The 16,569-nt window shown below is 37.4% G+C and overlaps 2 protein-coding genes across 4 annotated transcripts in view; one reads left to right on the top strand and one right to left on the bottom strand.

Annotated features, from left to right (window-relative positions):
- Window positions 1–332: 332 nt before the first annotated feature.
- LOC133529040 (pseudouridylate synthase TRUB2, mitochondrial) lies at window positions 333–7,284 on the bottom strand. Its single transcript, XM_061866639.1, has 6 exons — window positions 6,984–7,284; window positions 6,006–6,197; window positions 4,928–5,144; window positions 2,971–3,107; window positions 1,643–1,748; window positions 333–556 (listed from the first exon to the last, which is right to left on the bottom strand). The coding sequence occupies exons 1-6, from the start codon at window positions 7,105–7,107 to the stop codon at window positions 412–414; spliced, it is 921 nt and encodes a 306-aa protein (XP_061722623.1). The 5' UTR covers window positions 7,108–7,284; the 3' UTR covers window positions 333–411.
- A 2,986-nt stretch (window positions 7,285–10,270) lies between these two features.
- LOC133528814 (EEIG family member 2) overlaps window positions 10,271–16,569 on the top strand; it is a 178,607-nt gene continuing 172,308 nt past the window's right edge. For all 3 annotated transcript variants that reach the window (XR_009801061.1, XM_061866308.1, XM_061866285.1), the window contains exons 1-2: window positions 10,271–10,381; window positions 10,848–11,312. The gene's annotated coding sequence lies outside the window, so the exon portion shown is untranslated. The remainder of the gene's footprint in view (window positions 10,382–10,847; window positions 11,313–16,569) is intronic.

The raw sequence follows: 16,569 nt of genomic DNA, 5'->3' as shown, positions 1-16,569 counted from the left end.
TGGTCTTATTAGCCAGTGGTCTAAAACACAACTGGTCTAAGTAGCAAGTGATCTAAAACGCAGCTGGTCTAAAGTGTCTAAACAGCTTAAGCAGCCCGCTGCAAATTTAACATTCGTCGAAAAATAGTTCTGCCAAATGTTATACCAGATGCGTTTCGGGTCACGGGTAGACGGAACCCAGGTCGAAATGCTCATTTTCACACAGATCTAGAATGTTAGTAACATTTTAGATCTGTGGATTTTGATTAGAAATTGACATAACATTCCCAGAATACAAAGAAAAAGTATGATATTTTAAATGAGTACGATTGGTTTACAAAAAACTAGCAATCTACTCAATAATTATCTTTATTGTCTATTTAAAGCTTATCCAATATGTACATTGTCTCAAAGTATTCTCGAGGCCGAAGGCTATCCCGTGAGCCTCGCGGAGTCCGGCGCCGCGAGGCCTACGAACTCCTCCAAGAGTAGTCTGCACTCGTCCATGTTGCTGGCGATGTGTTCTAGCGTCCAGTGCTTGCGGAGCAACGCGTTGGTCAAGTCGAACTTACCTTGCCTGTGAGGGATAGGAATAAGTTAGTCCTATCGTATTGCATGCTCGTACGAATATTACTTGTGCGAATACGTACGAATATTACTTGTGCGAATACGTACGAACGTTTCTAAGTGCGAACTAATCATAGGAAAGAGTTTTTGATAGTAATAGAGAGGTAAAGTAATCTTGCCGCCTAGTTTGACAGCCGAAACAAACAGATGACGGTACGCTATGATTTGTTGTCACTGAATTGTCAACCGTCAACTTTTGTCAATCATAGATACTGTATATATGAAGCCGTACAGCGCCATCTCGTTTAGTTTAGCTATCAAATTCAAAGCACGAAAGGGGTTCTCTGCCTTTTCACCGAAAATTGTATTGTCGAATTTCACTTGCCAACCAACTTTTCGCAGAAATTTCATTTATGGCGAATTTCATTTCCCAACTTTACATAATCCAACCTAACCTAACCCAACTTAGTACGCAATATTCATGGTTGCGAAAAAAATATTTGGGAAAAGTTATTCTGCCAAATGAAATGTCTGCGAAAAGTTGGTTAGCAAGTGAAATTGGACAATACAATTTTCGGCGAAAAGGCAGGATACCCATGAAAGTAACGCAAGTATGGTAAACTCGTTCTCGTCTTTCCTATAGACATCGCAAAATAAATGGGATCTAAAGCTAATTTTTACGCTGCACCCTTAAAGGAGGGAGGGAAGACATTCTTTCAGTGCTTGAGACTCAAAATCTTTAATTGTGTTGTCCACAGAAGTGACCTTTATCTAAAATGTGTTTGACCCGAAAGTGTTTTAGACTTAGTATACAATAATGCATGTTAATTATAAGATGTAATGTTTTGAAAAGATGTGTCACGCCGAGTTTCTTGCCGGTCCATATTGGAATACCCTCCTCCAATTGAGGGAGATTTAAATCTTCTCGGGTCAGAGGTGTAGGGTTAGAGCCGGTGTAGCTGTATTCAACGTTCATAAACGCATTGTAATATGCCTACTTGAATAATAAACTATCTTTATCTTATCTTAGCACAAATTACTCAATCAATGTTCGGTAAGACCTAGATCTGTATCTAGATCTAGTCGCAGTACCCACCTAATGCACTGCACGCCCGTGCAATGCGCAGAAGTCTTCAGTTGGACCCCCAGGTCATGCACCAGCGTCCAGAAGTATTTGTCGTACTCGTTCACCGATTGGATTTCTGGAATATATATTATATTCAAATTGATTATACTACACATAACAGTATGTAATAGTACATTGTGCGACGATGGTTATCAGTAGGTAATCTAGTAATCTGTGGACGATGTTGTTGGTCTCACACTTTATTATTCTTTGTATTTTATTTTCGTGTCTAAACCTGTGTGTTACTGTTTTTTGTCCCAAATAATAAGAAAAAAAAAAAACAATAATTGAATTAGCATTCCAATAAACAATGTTTTGAAAATGGTGATGACTACCTTTAAGTGATTGTTGCACTTAGAATATCATTAAAAGTGCTTGTATGTATTATTTCCCTTCTGTGCTAGTGTAAACAGTTGTTAGTAAAAAAAAAAAAACATACATTTTAGTTATGAGAAAATAAGTAAGGTCTGGCGGCTCTGGGATCTTGGACTATGACAATTTATTTGATTAAGTATACATGATAGACCGCGACCAAGGAACGGATTGCCATCACCAATCGCCTACTGAACAGCTATGTATGATGATTCCTTATAAACGTCAGCTGCCGCTCCGTTGGTGGGTCGAGGAATGGCAGACACCGAAACACGTAAAAAATCTTTTGTCATGCGCTTATTTTTTACATGTCTTTCCACCGCGATACAACCGGCTGACGGTTTTTATTTAAATGTAAAATAGCATCTATACTATCATCTGACACAGGCTTTATAACTCTCGCGTCGTATGTTGGTCCATAAAACGGTTTGTTTTATATGGAGTAGCTGTCACGTGAAATGTTTGTAGACGTTTTTTGGGAGTTAACACATTATTTTATATAGATCCATTATTTTATATGACGACCGATCTGGCCTAGGTAGTGACCCTGACTACGAAGCTGATGGTCCCGGGTTCAAATCCTGGTAAGGGCATTTATTCGTGTGATGAGCATGGATATTTGTTCCTGAGTCATGGGTGTTTATTTCTTTTTATTTAAGTATTTATAAATATTTATATATTATATATATCGTTGTCTAAGTACCCTCAACACAAGCCCTATTGAGCTTACTGTGGGACTTAGTCAATTTGTGTGATAATGTCCTATAATATTTATTTATTTATATTTATTTATTTATTTTATATAGAAATGTATGAATTAATAACAAAACAGTAAAAACATATTTATTCAATAATTTTGAATAATAAGCTCAACTAAAACTTGAAGAAACTGTAGACGTTCGACGCGAGAGGTGTGTTTTACGTACCTAAAGTGAAGTCCGGTGGTTTGAAGTGCACACATTTAATACCATATAGCACTGGAAGCTTGCTGTCGCTAGGCCTGATGGGGCCCTGCGAGGCCAAGTCGTATAGGGTCTGAGAGTCGCGGTGGAGGCCTGTCATCCTGAAACAAGAATAAATACGTACAGGATGACACACACCGCCCGTAAGCAAAAGTCCGTTAAGTTTTTCCCGGATTTGGAATATCCAATAGGCGGGTTCACACAGAACGAGCCGCCTCTTGAGGAAATTTCCGCCCGAAGCAGCTCGGTCGATGGGGACGTGGCTTGCCCGAGTTAATGGCAGCCAGCAATGGAGTTGCCTCGCGCGGCAAATTCCTCACGAGGCGGCTCGATCTGTGTCGACCCGCCTAATCACAATGTTTTTATAAACGATTGCAGTGCCATTTGCGTTACGGAGTGAAGCTGAGCTCAGCGCAGAGTAACAATACTCTTAAAATATGGATCTTATAGAGGAGAAACCTACTGAGGACCATAGAGAATAGACGAGGAAAAATGATAGGTCACTTGATAAGACACGACACTTTCTTTAAAACTATTTTGGAAGGCAAGATCGAAGGTAGAAGAGGAAGAGGAAAACCACGAGCAAGTTACACGCAGCAACTAAAAGGAAAAGTAAATGTCGTGTCTTACAGGGACCTAAAGAACTTGGCCGAGGACCGCGAAAACTGGCGTCTACTCCACCGACAAGAGCCATGCTCTTAAATGATGATGATGATGATGATTATATATAAATAAGGATTACCTAATGCCAGTTAAAAGCGTGGTGGTGTTTTGAAACCGGACCAGACATTATTAAGAGGAAAGGGGTCGACCACTTCTCCATAAAAAGGTAGTCCCCGTTTTATATGGTAGTAAATTATAATTGTTGAATTTTCTATTTTGTAATCTGTTATTTATTTTTAATTAATATATTATTTATAATGTGCTTTTGACGATTCAAAAGAGATTGTAAAATCCTACTGGAATAAATGTCTTGTTTACTTTACTTTATTGAAAATTATTAAAACAATGTTTACACAATTGATGTACAGTCAGCATCAAAAGTACCGGATCAAATAAGGTTTCATAAGTATCTACCATTCTGTAACAGCTTAACAAAAAGTGATGTCTTTAATATAGAGCAACAAAGACTGTACAAGATATACTTTTAAGCGTGAATTTTAGAAATTTATCTATATCTGGAAAAGTTATCCGGAATATCAGATACTTTTGGCGCGTTGTTTCATCCGTTACTTTTAATGCTGACTGTATATCGTTCGAAGCAGTGCCCCTATGTTTAATTTTTTTTTATTATTATAAGAATTAGGAGCGAAAAACAAATGCCATACAAATTTTTAAATGCTTTTAACTCTTATAATAATTTTAAATTCCAAAAAATTAAACGCTGGGGCATCACTGTGGTTGATATACATCTAATTGTGTCAAAGTATTTTCAGTAAAGTCAGTATAGGGCCTACATTTGTATGAAAAGACGGTTTCAGGATGGTCATCCAGTTTTGTCTTAATTAAGACACTTCAAGTAGTTCAAAATATTGCAGCCGCAAAAATGACAGACAACATTGTTGGCTCTCAATTTTTATTTGGAGCAGTAGCGCTTTTGGTACAAAAACGACTTTTGATAATTAAACCTTTTCACCTCAGCAGCTCGAACAAGCCTACTTTCGTCACTCCAGGGAGTGAGACAAAGTAGCTTTTTAATTTAGTGACCGCCATGAATACAGGAATATTTCTGGAAGCTTTCTTCATAATGACGATGCCTATCATTCATGAATGTAAATAAATGTGGTTAACTATACTTGATTTTGAATTTTTTTAACCTTTAATATGTGACACGAGAGCAAAGCTTTTTTAGATCAAAATCAACACTCGCAAGAAAAACCAACTTTCCTCTCTTGTTGCACAAATAACGATTGCAACTCACTCATAAATAGTCCCCTGATGCGCGCTCTGCATGTGCGCTACCACCCGGTCTATCTTCTCGCGGGTGACGTGTCCGTGTGTGGCGCGCTCGACCGTCTTTCCGTTCCAAAAGTGGGTGTCCGTGGCCTTGCCAAGCTGACCGTGGACCTTGAAGCCCCGGGTCAGCCGGGCGGTGTGCAGCTTGTACGTGAGACGGGTGCCGTCGTTTATGCCGAGCACTTGAAAAGATCAAAACTTCTTCAGCTTCAACATTTATTCAGCAAATAGGCCACGAGGGCACTTTTACACATCAACATGGAATTTACATACAAACAAAAAAAACACATCTACAAATTATAAAATACCATTAACAGAAAATATCAATGCACACTAAAGTATTATTATTATTAGAGATGTATAAAAAAAAACACATTTAGATACAAAAAAGTAATTTAAAATTATTTAGAGGTGTAAATATCTCGTCAGAACGAAAAGATTATATAGTTTATCAAATTATCCTTAGAGATGTATAGGGTCTCCAAGAGCCAAAATTCTATTAAAACATTGAATAGGATAAAAGAAACATATGATTACCTAATGAGGTGTCTAACTGTAATTATACTCAAAAATAAAGTTACTAAATATAATAGGCAGTGTTTTCTTAAACAGACCAAAAAGCATATTATAGTCTAGAGTGAAAGTGGAGCTCTTTCTTTAAGCTATAATAAGGCCGTGAAGAGAAGGGGATGCGCGGGCCGCTAGCTGCAGCAGTGGCAATTTGTGACTTTATGCACTAGAGCATAAAAATCAACTTTATGCCGCGACTTAAACACCAACTTTGAGAACATGAGAAGTAAAAAAGATATTTTTATCTTTATTCTAGCCATACATATGATAAATCCATTTTTTATTCTCTGAAATGTGAACCTATTGTGTAGGAAACAGAGTTGGTTATACATTGTTTGAATATCGAAAGAAACAATGGAAAAGCCACTGTTACATTTGAGTATGATTTAATGCATTGAACTGAAGAAGTACTATAGATAGGATCTTGGGCCTTAGGAGGCTAGCAGAAAAAAATCTAGTTATAACCAACTTACACAGAACACCACTGCTGAACAGCCCTAAATGCGTCGCCCAGGAGCACCTGAAGTCCTCATGAGTGTATCTAGGCCCGCAGGCCAATGGGTCATCTGCATAGTTAGGGACCATTTTTACAAGCATCGGCTCATTGGTGGCTCCTACGATCTCTACTCTCTGCTCGATGGGACGGCCTGGCAGGGCATTTAAATCTGGAATTTTAAACATCATAACTTTAACTTTTCAAAGTGTTTTTTAAGAAAACTACCGATTCAACTCTAATGCTGATCAAGGGAAACCAGATTGAGCAAGTGGCTAGCTTTTGCTATCAGGGCAGTATAGAAAACCAGAGCGGAGGAATGGAAGCCGACATTGGAACGTGGATGAACTACATTCAGCCAGCTGAAACCTGTTTGAATCTCCTCTGCCCTGACTAGGAGAACTAAAGTTGATATGGCCAAGGGGAGGGATGCATTTAATAAGAAATTTTATTCTACATACTTTTGAAATGAATGAAAAATTTACAAGTTCTTTATGGCACATGAAGTAGGCTAAGTAGGTATCTGTCCTCTGAAGGGATTCTAAGTTTAGCACCTTACTGTGGACAGTGAAATTTAGCATCTGTCAAATCGTGCCGTAAATGTGTCGTAATCATGTCAATGTTTACTAAATGTGTGGAACTCTTCCAGAAACTTTTGTTAGTTCACTGTCGGTGAATTCTATCACAAATAGACTCGATACACATTTAAAAACTTAAAAAACTGCAAAATAAACATAAATGCTGCGATATATACGCATCAGCTCCAAAAGCTGCTAGTAAATCAAATAAGAAAAAATAATAAATAATTTTAAGCCCAAACTAGGGATTACAGTCCATAGGCTTGGAAGTTGGATATTAGGTGTAAATATAAGACTGCCAAGTAATACTAAGAGATCTAATACGTAGATTGTGATGAGGGCTCTGTAGTTTTATTTAAAACCATAATTAAAAATCTAACCTCTACACAGATTGGTTATAATGGTGTGTTGGACTTGTTTCACGGGCACACATGGCGGTTTGTAGACACAAATCACTCCGTTCAAGAACTTGTAAGCAGCGGCTGCATCACGAAACTTGACCATTGTCCATCATATAATTATTTAAGATTTTTATAACCAAACCAACTATTACAAAAAATTAAGTAAAATTTTCATAACAAAACGAGGTAAAGGCGTTTTTCGATATACACAAAACGTGCAAGTGGCAAGTGCTTGTGATTACTTTTGTAATTCAAAGTGGAATTTAGTAAAATTTTATTTAAAGTTTCATAACTTATCAAATCTAAATACCTTATTTTATACAATACATTTCAGGATCAGAAATGTTTAACCATAAAAATAAAATTATAAGCAACATTTTGGGTGGCTCAGGTTTCCAATTTAAAAAACGCCTTTTTAAGAGTGTTGCTAGTAAACAAAATAATTTAATAATGTTGCCTTGATCACACAAATTATACCAATTTAGTAGTTTTTAAATAAATAATTGGGTATAACTCATAACATCTTTATTGCTCATATATTACATTGAATACAGACCCTGTAATGTAAGGGCACACCAATTTAATCTTATACAATAAGGACTTATACTTAAAACTAATCTTATTAAGTACATTGCACAGCTATGTTGGTAAACTAGTGAGATTGAAATAGTTATTTGTGCAACAAGAGAGGAAAGTTAGTTTTTCTTGCGAGTTTTGATTTTGAGTCCTGAGTAAGCGAAAGGTTCATTGAGTCACGAGCGACGCGAAGTTAGAATCTTGAGCGTAGCAAGGGACTCAAAAACACGAGATGTAAAATAACTTTGCTCTCGTGTGACACATACAAATTTTCACCTCAGTAGTGAGAACATATTAATGGTTCAAGAAATTCAACATCAAGTAAAGTTTTAATTCCTGTATTAATGGCCTTCACTAAATTAAAAAGGTACTTTGTATGTATCATTCCCTGGATTGAGTGGAGGGATTCCAATTTATAAATTGATTATTTTTACAGTTTGTTGACTGTGTATCTAAAGGTGGCTTAAGTTGTGATTTTTTCCTTTAACATATATTTCAGTTTTTCTATATACATGCGTGTCCTGACTGGCTGATCTCGAACCATACAATACAATAGACATGCACCGAATCTACACCGACGGGAGCAAACATGACGGAGGGGTCGGAGCAGCAGTCATAATACACCACCCTGATGGCCGACACACAATCAAACGCAAAAAGCTACATAAATTCTGTTCCGTATTCCAAGCCGAATGCGTAGCCATAGACACTGCCTGCGAAACATGTATCCACCTCCAAATAACCCATTGCACCGTGTTTTCCGACTCCTTGTCAGCATTACAGGAAATCGCCAATAGAAACAGCACTAACCGCATAGTCAACAGCATTCATCGGAAAATCCACCAAATCACACAAGGAGGCACAATACAGTTCTGTTGGATCAAGGCCCATGCAGGACTGCTTGGAAATGAGGAAGCGGACCAGGAAGCCAAAAACGCCGCCACTCTCCACCGTGCACCCGACTTTGACCACTTTCCCATCTCCTACATTAAGCACCTCTGTAAAACTGAAACACAAAAAGCGCACTGCAATGACTACCTCACCTCTACCACCGGAATGCACCTAAAGAACTGGCTACCAACTCTTAACCACATCAAAGAGCTCCGGAACAAGACCACCATTTCCTTCCATCTAACCCAAATTCTCACCGGACACGGCTACCACAAGAAATACCTAAAAAGAATGAAAATTATCACCGACGATCTCTGCCCCTGTGACGGAAACACCCCACAAACAATAGACCACCTTCTACGATCATGCCCAAAATTCAGCATAGCAAGATTCAATCATGAAATCATCTGTCATAATCTCCAAATTCAACCTTACAGCCTCCCAGACCTCATTAGCAGAGAAAGTACATTGACCTCATTTTGCAATCTATCCAGGACCATAATCAACAGTTTAAAAAAGTTCAACAACACATAACAACTCATCTACACCATCCATCTTCATATCTTAACATTCATTACCACCATCACCTTTCATAACAACACAACATCATCCCAGTGTCACATAATTAATTCATTAGAGATATAAAACATCACACAGACCTTACGGATCCAGCCGCCCGTACACTTCGCGGGGACTGGACCCAAAATTTTAAACGCATAATAAAAAAAAAAAGACTGGCTGATTCATCAACGCAGAGCCGAAACCACAAAAGCTATAAAGTTTAAATTTGCACACCACGTTGCATTTAAAAGGGGACGAATATTTGTATGGCGTTCAAGTTTTATTCTATAATATAAGTTAGGAACTTGAAACCTCGTGAGAAAATATTACATTGAGATAGAAGAAAAAATATTTTTGCATTTTTGAAAGAGAGACTAAATAGATTGAAAAAGGGATGACAGTTTGAGAAAGTTGTACTGTTGTATATTAAGTTAGGAACTTGAAACTTCGTAATAAGATATTTTCATTAAATACGAGAAAAGTAATCGCAGCGTTTTTGAATATTCATCCCCTTATGTGGTAAGAAAGGGGTTGAAAGTTTGTAAAAGGGAAGGATTTGAGTAGGGTCTTGAAATTAGAAGGTAGACAAAATATAAGAAAGAACCAAAAATAATTTTTGCGCTTTTGAAAATTCAGCCCATAACTGTTACATATAAGGTTAAAATGGGTTTATATTGTATTTCGCCAAGTAAATCCATGCGGACGAAGTCGTGGCCAACAGATAGTTTATACAGGAAATAACAAAAATAGTGGAGATCCGTTTGAAGGACATTTTTATGGGTCAAAATATTTTTTTCTACTTTTTCCTAATCCGGACACGATACTGAGTATGGCCTTAAACGGATGTGTGACTACTTTAAAATCAAATTTTTTGATAAAAATTTGATTTGTTCTCAAAGTTCTGTCAAACCTCTATGGAATTATGACGTATCGCCAAAAACATTGCAGAGTTATCTTGCTTTAACTCTACTATCTCTTGCAGTCGAGTTTGCTTGATACAAGAATAGTTTCTGTAGATTTAATGGCGAAAATACATGAAGTGAATATATAGCAAAAGTCTTTCGATAGTGAGGATTCATCACTTCATCAGCGAAAGTCAGTCGCCTTAGAATAATAGTCTACATCAAAAGTTGCGCCATTGTCCTGTATGTTTTAGTTAGGCCGTACACCTCTGTAATTATTAACATTTATACTGCTAAAGGTAGGTAAAAAATATAACTTTGAACGTGTTACTATAGAATAAATAATAGCACTACCGTACAGAAATTACAAACCAAAATGACAGCGACTCAGGGACGAATTATGCTGTCCCTCTTTGATGTATTGCACTATCCCTTTCAGTCATTTAGGTTTTTTTTTTTTTTTTTTATAACGATAGGCAAGCGTTTGACCACGATCTCACCTGATGGTAAGTGATGATGCAGTCTACGGTGGAGCACGCTTACCTATGAGATACCTATTTACCCTAGCCTTGAAGAGACCCAGATTGTACTCATGCGGAAACACAGACTCGGGCAGGGCATTCCACTCCTTGGCAGTTCGCATAAGAAATGTTGAAGCAAAACGCTTCGTGCGTATTTGTGGAATACCTACCATGAAGCGGTGCCGGAGTGCCGATTGTCTGGTAGTCCGATGGTGAAATGGGGACGGAGGAATAAGGTTGTGCAGTTCCTCGGCACACTCTCCGAAATGTATCCTGTAAAAGATCGTTAAGCTGGCAACCTTGCGACGATGCTCCAGACTTTGGAGTCGAGCATTCGTCAGATCGTCATCATTAATGATTCTCTTGGCTCTCCTCTCAACCTCTCCTCTCAGGTTTGGCAAAATTCAAGTCATTATCTTATAGAAAAACCGAAAGGAGGAGTGTTGACCCACTGGTGTTGTTTCGATTGTATGAGAGCGTATTTTTGGTGGCGGGCTTGTGATTCTTAATTGGTAGAAAAATATTTTTACTGCTTGCAACTCTACTATGGAGTGGTAGAAAAAGATGACGGCGTCACGGCGGAAGTTCGTCGTCGGACTCGTCGACTCGCCGTAACGTTTTGTTCGTACGTCGATCGCAAGCGCTCCTCTGCGCTCGCATTCGCAAATCAATGGCCGATGGTCAGATGTGATGCTTGCAGTCTCGGTCCGTAAATTATCGCGAAGGTACTACGCGTTTTAACTTATAACAGTTCCTCTACTTCCAAAGTAAACTGTGTGGTGTGAATTTCAGTGTGCAAACGGTGTAGCAACTTTATTTCTGTGATTGGACCTTGTGAAACTTTAAATTTGTTAGTGGTAAGTTTGCATACCTGTCTTCGCTATCAGATTATGTTGTGTTTGCTCATATACGTTGATTTTTGTGAGCGTGCTGAGCGCATACGCGAATTGTGGTAGCAAATGCCATTGCCAACTGGTTCTTTCAACAAACAGGTACCTCGAAAGAGTTGTTTACGTACTGTGTTCGGTTACCATGCAACTTTACGCTGCAACCAGTTCTGTTTTACGTGAAGTTAACCTGAGCAAAACGCTTAAAAAGACAGTAACTTGTAAAGTTACAATTGCTTCTTGCCCTGAAAACGTTTTTAGACATAAATACGTCGGGTGGCCTTTTTCTTTACAACACTTATTAGATCGATATAGTTCTTTTGCTATTGCATTACTTGTTCACCAGTTATGAAATGTTTGAGAAAGGCGTAACATCTCGAAAGTAAAATAATATAGTAAAATGTAAACTAGATTACAAGGTATTCTGATGAAATACATTTGAAGCTTCTTTATACTTGATGTTACACAACAAATGTGAAAACACTTGAATGCAAAGTGCAATCCCTTATCCTGTTTATTTTTTTATTATATGTTGCTTCAAAATAGTAATTAAGTAACTCTGGGTTGTATTAATATCACTAAGTGCCACTTGCACCATCCTACTAACCCGGAGTTTACCAGTTAAATAGTTAACCCAGTGTCAAATTGAACTGGTAACCATGGTTACTCCGGGTTTAACCGGGTGCTAAGTAGCATTGACTAAAATGAATGATCTAAGCCAATTTCTACCTGACTAGCCTTACTAAGCACTACCTGTTATTCATTTTTAGGGTTCTGGGGGTAAAAACGGGACCCTCTTACTAAGAATCCACTCTGTCTGTCTGTCACCAGCCTGTATCTCATGAACCGTGATAGCTAGACAGTTGAAATTTTGACAGATGATGTATTATATGTTGCTGCTATAAGATACAGATACACAAATATTTAAGTTGGACTCTCTTACAACAAAAATGTTTTGTGCGCAAATGCGACTCACATTTGGCCTGTTTTTTTGGTGCTCAACTCAACACAACTTAAGATGTGCCTTTTTGCCAGCTTTGTACAGCGCTGATAAGTAATTGAGTTAATTTAATGTACGGGACGTAATTTCTGTGAAATCATGTACAGTTGCTATCAGATATAATAGAGCGGGCGAGATGCTCACAAATATCTGAACATGCCTCTCTTGTTGAGGCATTAAAGTTCGTGTCCAGATATTTGTGAGCACCTTGGTCGCTACGATATATCTGATGTCAACTGTACCTTCTTTATAAAACTGAGCAAATGCCATGTGGCTTGATCTGCCTCTAGAGATTAATTATGATTGCAAAACAAGACTAATGAGCCAACATGATAGCAGTTTCTCGTGACTTGGGGTCCTTTCCAGCTGATTACGACTTATAAAGGAAACTAACATTAACACTCATCAATAAGTAGTCATGAATTGGAAAAAATATAAATTAAAAAAAAAAGAAATGTATCAAAATTAAGGGACTTGGACATGGATAAAATAACTGATCATTGTAAAAACTGGAAAGGGACAGGCCAGGGGAAGGACATTTGCATGTTTGAAGTGCCATTATGAGAAAAAATAAGTTAATTAATGAATTAAAATTAACTGTTCATAAAGTAATTGCTATCTATTAAAGGATACTAATATTTTTCTTAGTATGGATATATATCATGGACATTGTTAATTTAGATTCAACCAAATATTATTATTGGGCTGTTGCGGGCCTTTGAGTGCCACGTCGACCAAGCAGTGATCTATTGTGATGGCCCTTTAAAATTCATTACTAATGCCCGTGGAATCCAAGAAGTTCCAGATTCTTTGGGCCGTAATGTTCTGTACCTCATAGGGTTGCAACATGCCGCCCTAAGTTGGTACGTCTTTTTGACATTAGTGGCCCACAGGAACAGAGAATGTGCATTGCAGTCTCCTTGGACTCCTGGCAGAACCTGAATGTCGCATCTTGTTTCTTTCCAATTTGAAACATGTGTTTGTTCAACTTACAGAGCCAGTCAATATTCTAGTCATCATGCAGGTTTTGTGTCTTTTGAGCCCTAAAAGCTCCTTAGCGAGTTTGCTGTTGAACCTTTCGATTAGAGCTTTCGAGTGTTCTTGTCCTTTGACGAACTTCCACTAATCGGTTGGTCTTGTTTTTTCTACGTTGCTGAGCAGAGAATATGCATCCAGTTTTGTGATTTCACAGAACGGTTCTGGGCCGACCAGGGCTGTGACTGCGCCCTTTCTAGCAAGTTCGTCCGCTTCTTCGTTTCCGTTAGTGTCGGAGTGCCCTAATACCCATCTAAGTATGACCCTGTTGGAGTTGGCCAGTGCATTTAGGTTTGTTTTACAGTTCTGGACTAGTTTAAAGTTAGACTCCAGGGATTCTAGTGCCAGCAAAGCAACCTGGCTGTCTGAGTTGCTGTAGATATGTGGGTGTCTTAGGTTTCTAATCAACCAAATAGCATGCAGTTTGTTTTTATGGTGCCTCCAGTTTGTGATTTCTAATAAATATAACATTGAATAGAATAGAACTAGCACAGCTTAAAAACTAAAGCTATAGAGTACGTGTCATCCACGATGACCTAACTTTACCTTTAATGACTTGGCAATACGAGTCAAGGCATGCGTCTTCGTGAATGACACGATCTCTTTTTCATCGCGTTGTCCCGGTATTTTTGCCACGGCCCATCATGGGAGCTTGGGGTCCGCTTGGCAACAAATCCCTACAATTGGCGTCGCAGTCGTCGCAACTAGTCCCTAGTTTTTACGCAAGCGACTGCCATCTGACTTCCAACCCAGAGGATAAACTAGGTCTTATTGGGATTAGTCCGGTTTCCTCACGATGTTTCCCTTCACCGAAAAGCGACTGGTAAATAATAAATGATATTTCGTATGTAAGTTCCGACAAACTCATTGGTACGAGCCGGGGTTTGAACACGCGAACTCCGGATTGAAAGTCGCACGCTCTTACCGCTAGGCCACCAGCGCTTCTGCAATGAATGACACGATCCATATACCTAATTCTAATTCGTCATTGTTTATGTTTACTATCAAGCCATATTTCGTAACATAATATGAATATTTATCAAATACAGTAAAATATTTATCGTGACTAGCATTGCAATACGATATTAGTTCAATGCACTGCAACATCTGCTTTTTTATGCAACCTTGTGATTTACATATGAATCTTTGATGCAACAGCTTAAGGCACATATTTAATTTGTTTCCTAATTTGTATATCAACATTTTTAAAAACTAAGTGGAATGTGTTACAAATGAGAGACATATTTTGTTGTGATGTGAGGTCTATTTAGTCATCGATTTTATTATAATATACATACTCGTACTTATAGTTCGTTTTTTAGGGTTCTGTACCAAAAGGTACAAAAAGAACTCTTATGGTGCGACTCTGTCCGTCCGTCTGTCTGTCACATCGCTAAATATCTCGAGAACCACTTAAGCTATCGATTTGAAATTTATAATAGTTATGAACAACGCTAACCCAGATACATTGAAAGTATTATTTCTTTGTTTAATTTTTATTAACTATGTAAAATGCCCAACATGAAGAGGGGGCAAAATTTCAAAGTCTAGTGACTAGGTCAAGTGGGGTATCATTTGAAAGAGCTCAAATTGTACATTCCAAAAAAATATTTTTTTTTATACATTAATTTTTTTCTATATTTTCATGAAGGAAAATGCAAAAAAAACCCCTCCCCTTATCTCCAAAGTTTACCGACGAAAAATTATGAATTTTTTACATAATATTTATAGATTTTACAGGAAAAATATAATCAGACCTCTATTTTGGTAACTTTTTTTTAAATTAACAAAATACCTTTCCGATTTCAGTTTGCACTTTAACCAACTTTATGTGTGTAGGTTACATAAAGTTAGTTAAAGTGAACTACACCTGAAATTTCTATGAGATTACATTAAATACAGCTTTTTTAAAATAAAAGATCAAATTTTGAAATCGGTTCACATGATAGAGAAATATCCTCGAAAAACCAACATACGTGCATTACATCGCGCAAATTAGTTAGACATTTTGCCGATAGATGGCGCTGTACATAATTATAGGTACTTCTGTTCAAAAGTCTTTCGTCTTTATAACTACACGAGATAATACAAAGTTTGTACGGAACCCTCGGTGCGCGAGTAAAACCAACTCGCACTTGACCGGTTTTTTAGTATTGGAAAGAAGGTAAGGTACGCGATCTTCACGTGTCTTTTATTAAAACACTTTTGAAAAATAAGTGACACCAAATACGTAGCAGATTTTACATTTTTTTTGCTTTCATTAGTAATAGTACCTGGCCGAAAAGCTCGGTTATAACTATTTATTGTAATATGGTGGTGTATAGGTGGTAATCTTAACTACATTTTTTTACTAAATTAAACTTGTCTAAAACAATAAAAATTAAAAAATTATATATAAACTACAACATATAAAAAAAAAAAATAGTCACCGGGTGAGATTCGAACCCGTAACACTCGCTTCTAGGCGTCCGCGTCTTAACCCGCTGGACCAGACGGACAGTGGCCGGCAATACGAAATTAGCGACCATATTCTGCGTCGAAAGAAAAACGCATGAAAACTCGAAAACACGCGTTTTCCCAAACATAAGACTAATCTAGATCGATTGTATACCCCCATATACCAAATTTCAGCGAAATCGTTAGAGCCGTTTCCGAGATCACAGAAATATATACAAGAATTATTAAAAAGCGTTTTGCAATAATTTCCAATAAAAAGACACGTCAACATTGTTTACCTATTTTCTAATATAAGTAACACACTCAAGCATTTCCAATTTGATGGTAAAATAACGCTTTGTTTTGTACAATTCCTTGGGTTGGTGCATTTGAGTACTTTTTTAACCTTCATTATCGACGGACGGATTTAATATAAATACAAAAATTGTTTTGTATGTAGTATTTTTTTTTTGTTATGTTACATTTTTTTCTTACGTATCAAATTTTTATAATAATATAATTGTTTTCAATTTCAATCTTAGTAATGTACAGTAGCAAAAATGTTTTTAGTGGTATATACACCGTGGGCTGATAAAACCCGACAGATTTTAAAGGTGTATTCTTGACCGCATTTAGAGACTAAAATGTGATACAAAGTTTCCTGAAATCGGTCTTGTTTTAGAGATAATGTCAATTTTTGTAAAAAATTGTTTCTGTAATAACTTAGTGAAAAACGTATTTTAGGCTGCGACGCTG

This window comes from Cydia pomonella, chromosome 1 (genome assembly GCF_033807575.1).
Source record: "Cydia pomonella isolate Wapato2018A chromosome 1, ilCydPomo1, whole genome shotgun sequence".
In the NCBI taxonomy this organism is placed as follows: domain Eukaryota; kingdom Metazoa; phylum Arthropoda; class Insecta; order Lepidoptera; family Tortricidae; genus Cydia; species Cydia pomonella.
This window is presented reverse-complemented; position numbering and strand designations above follow the sequence as displayed.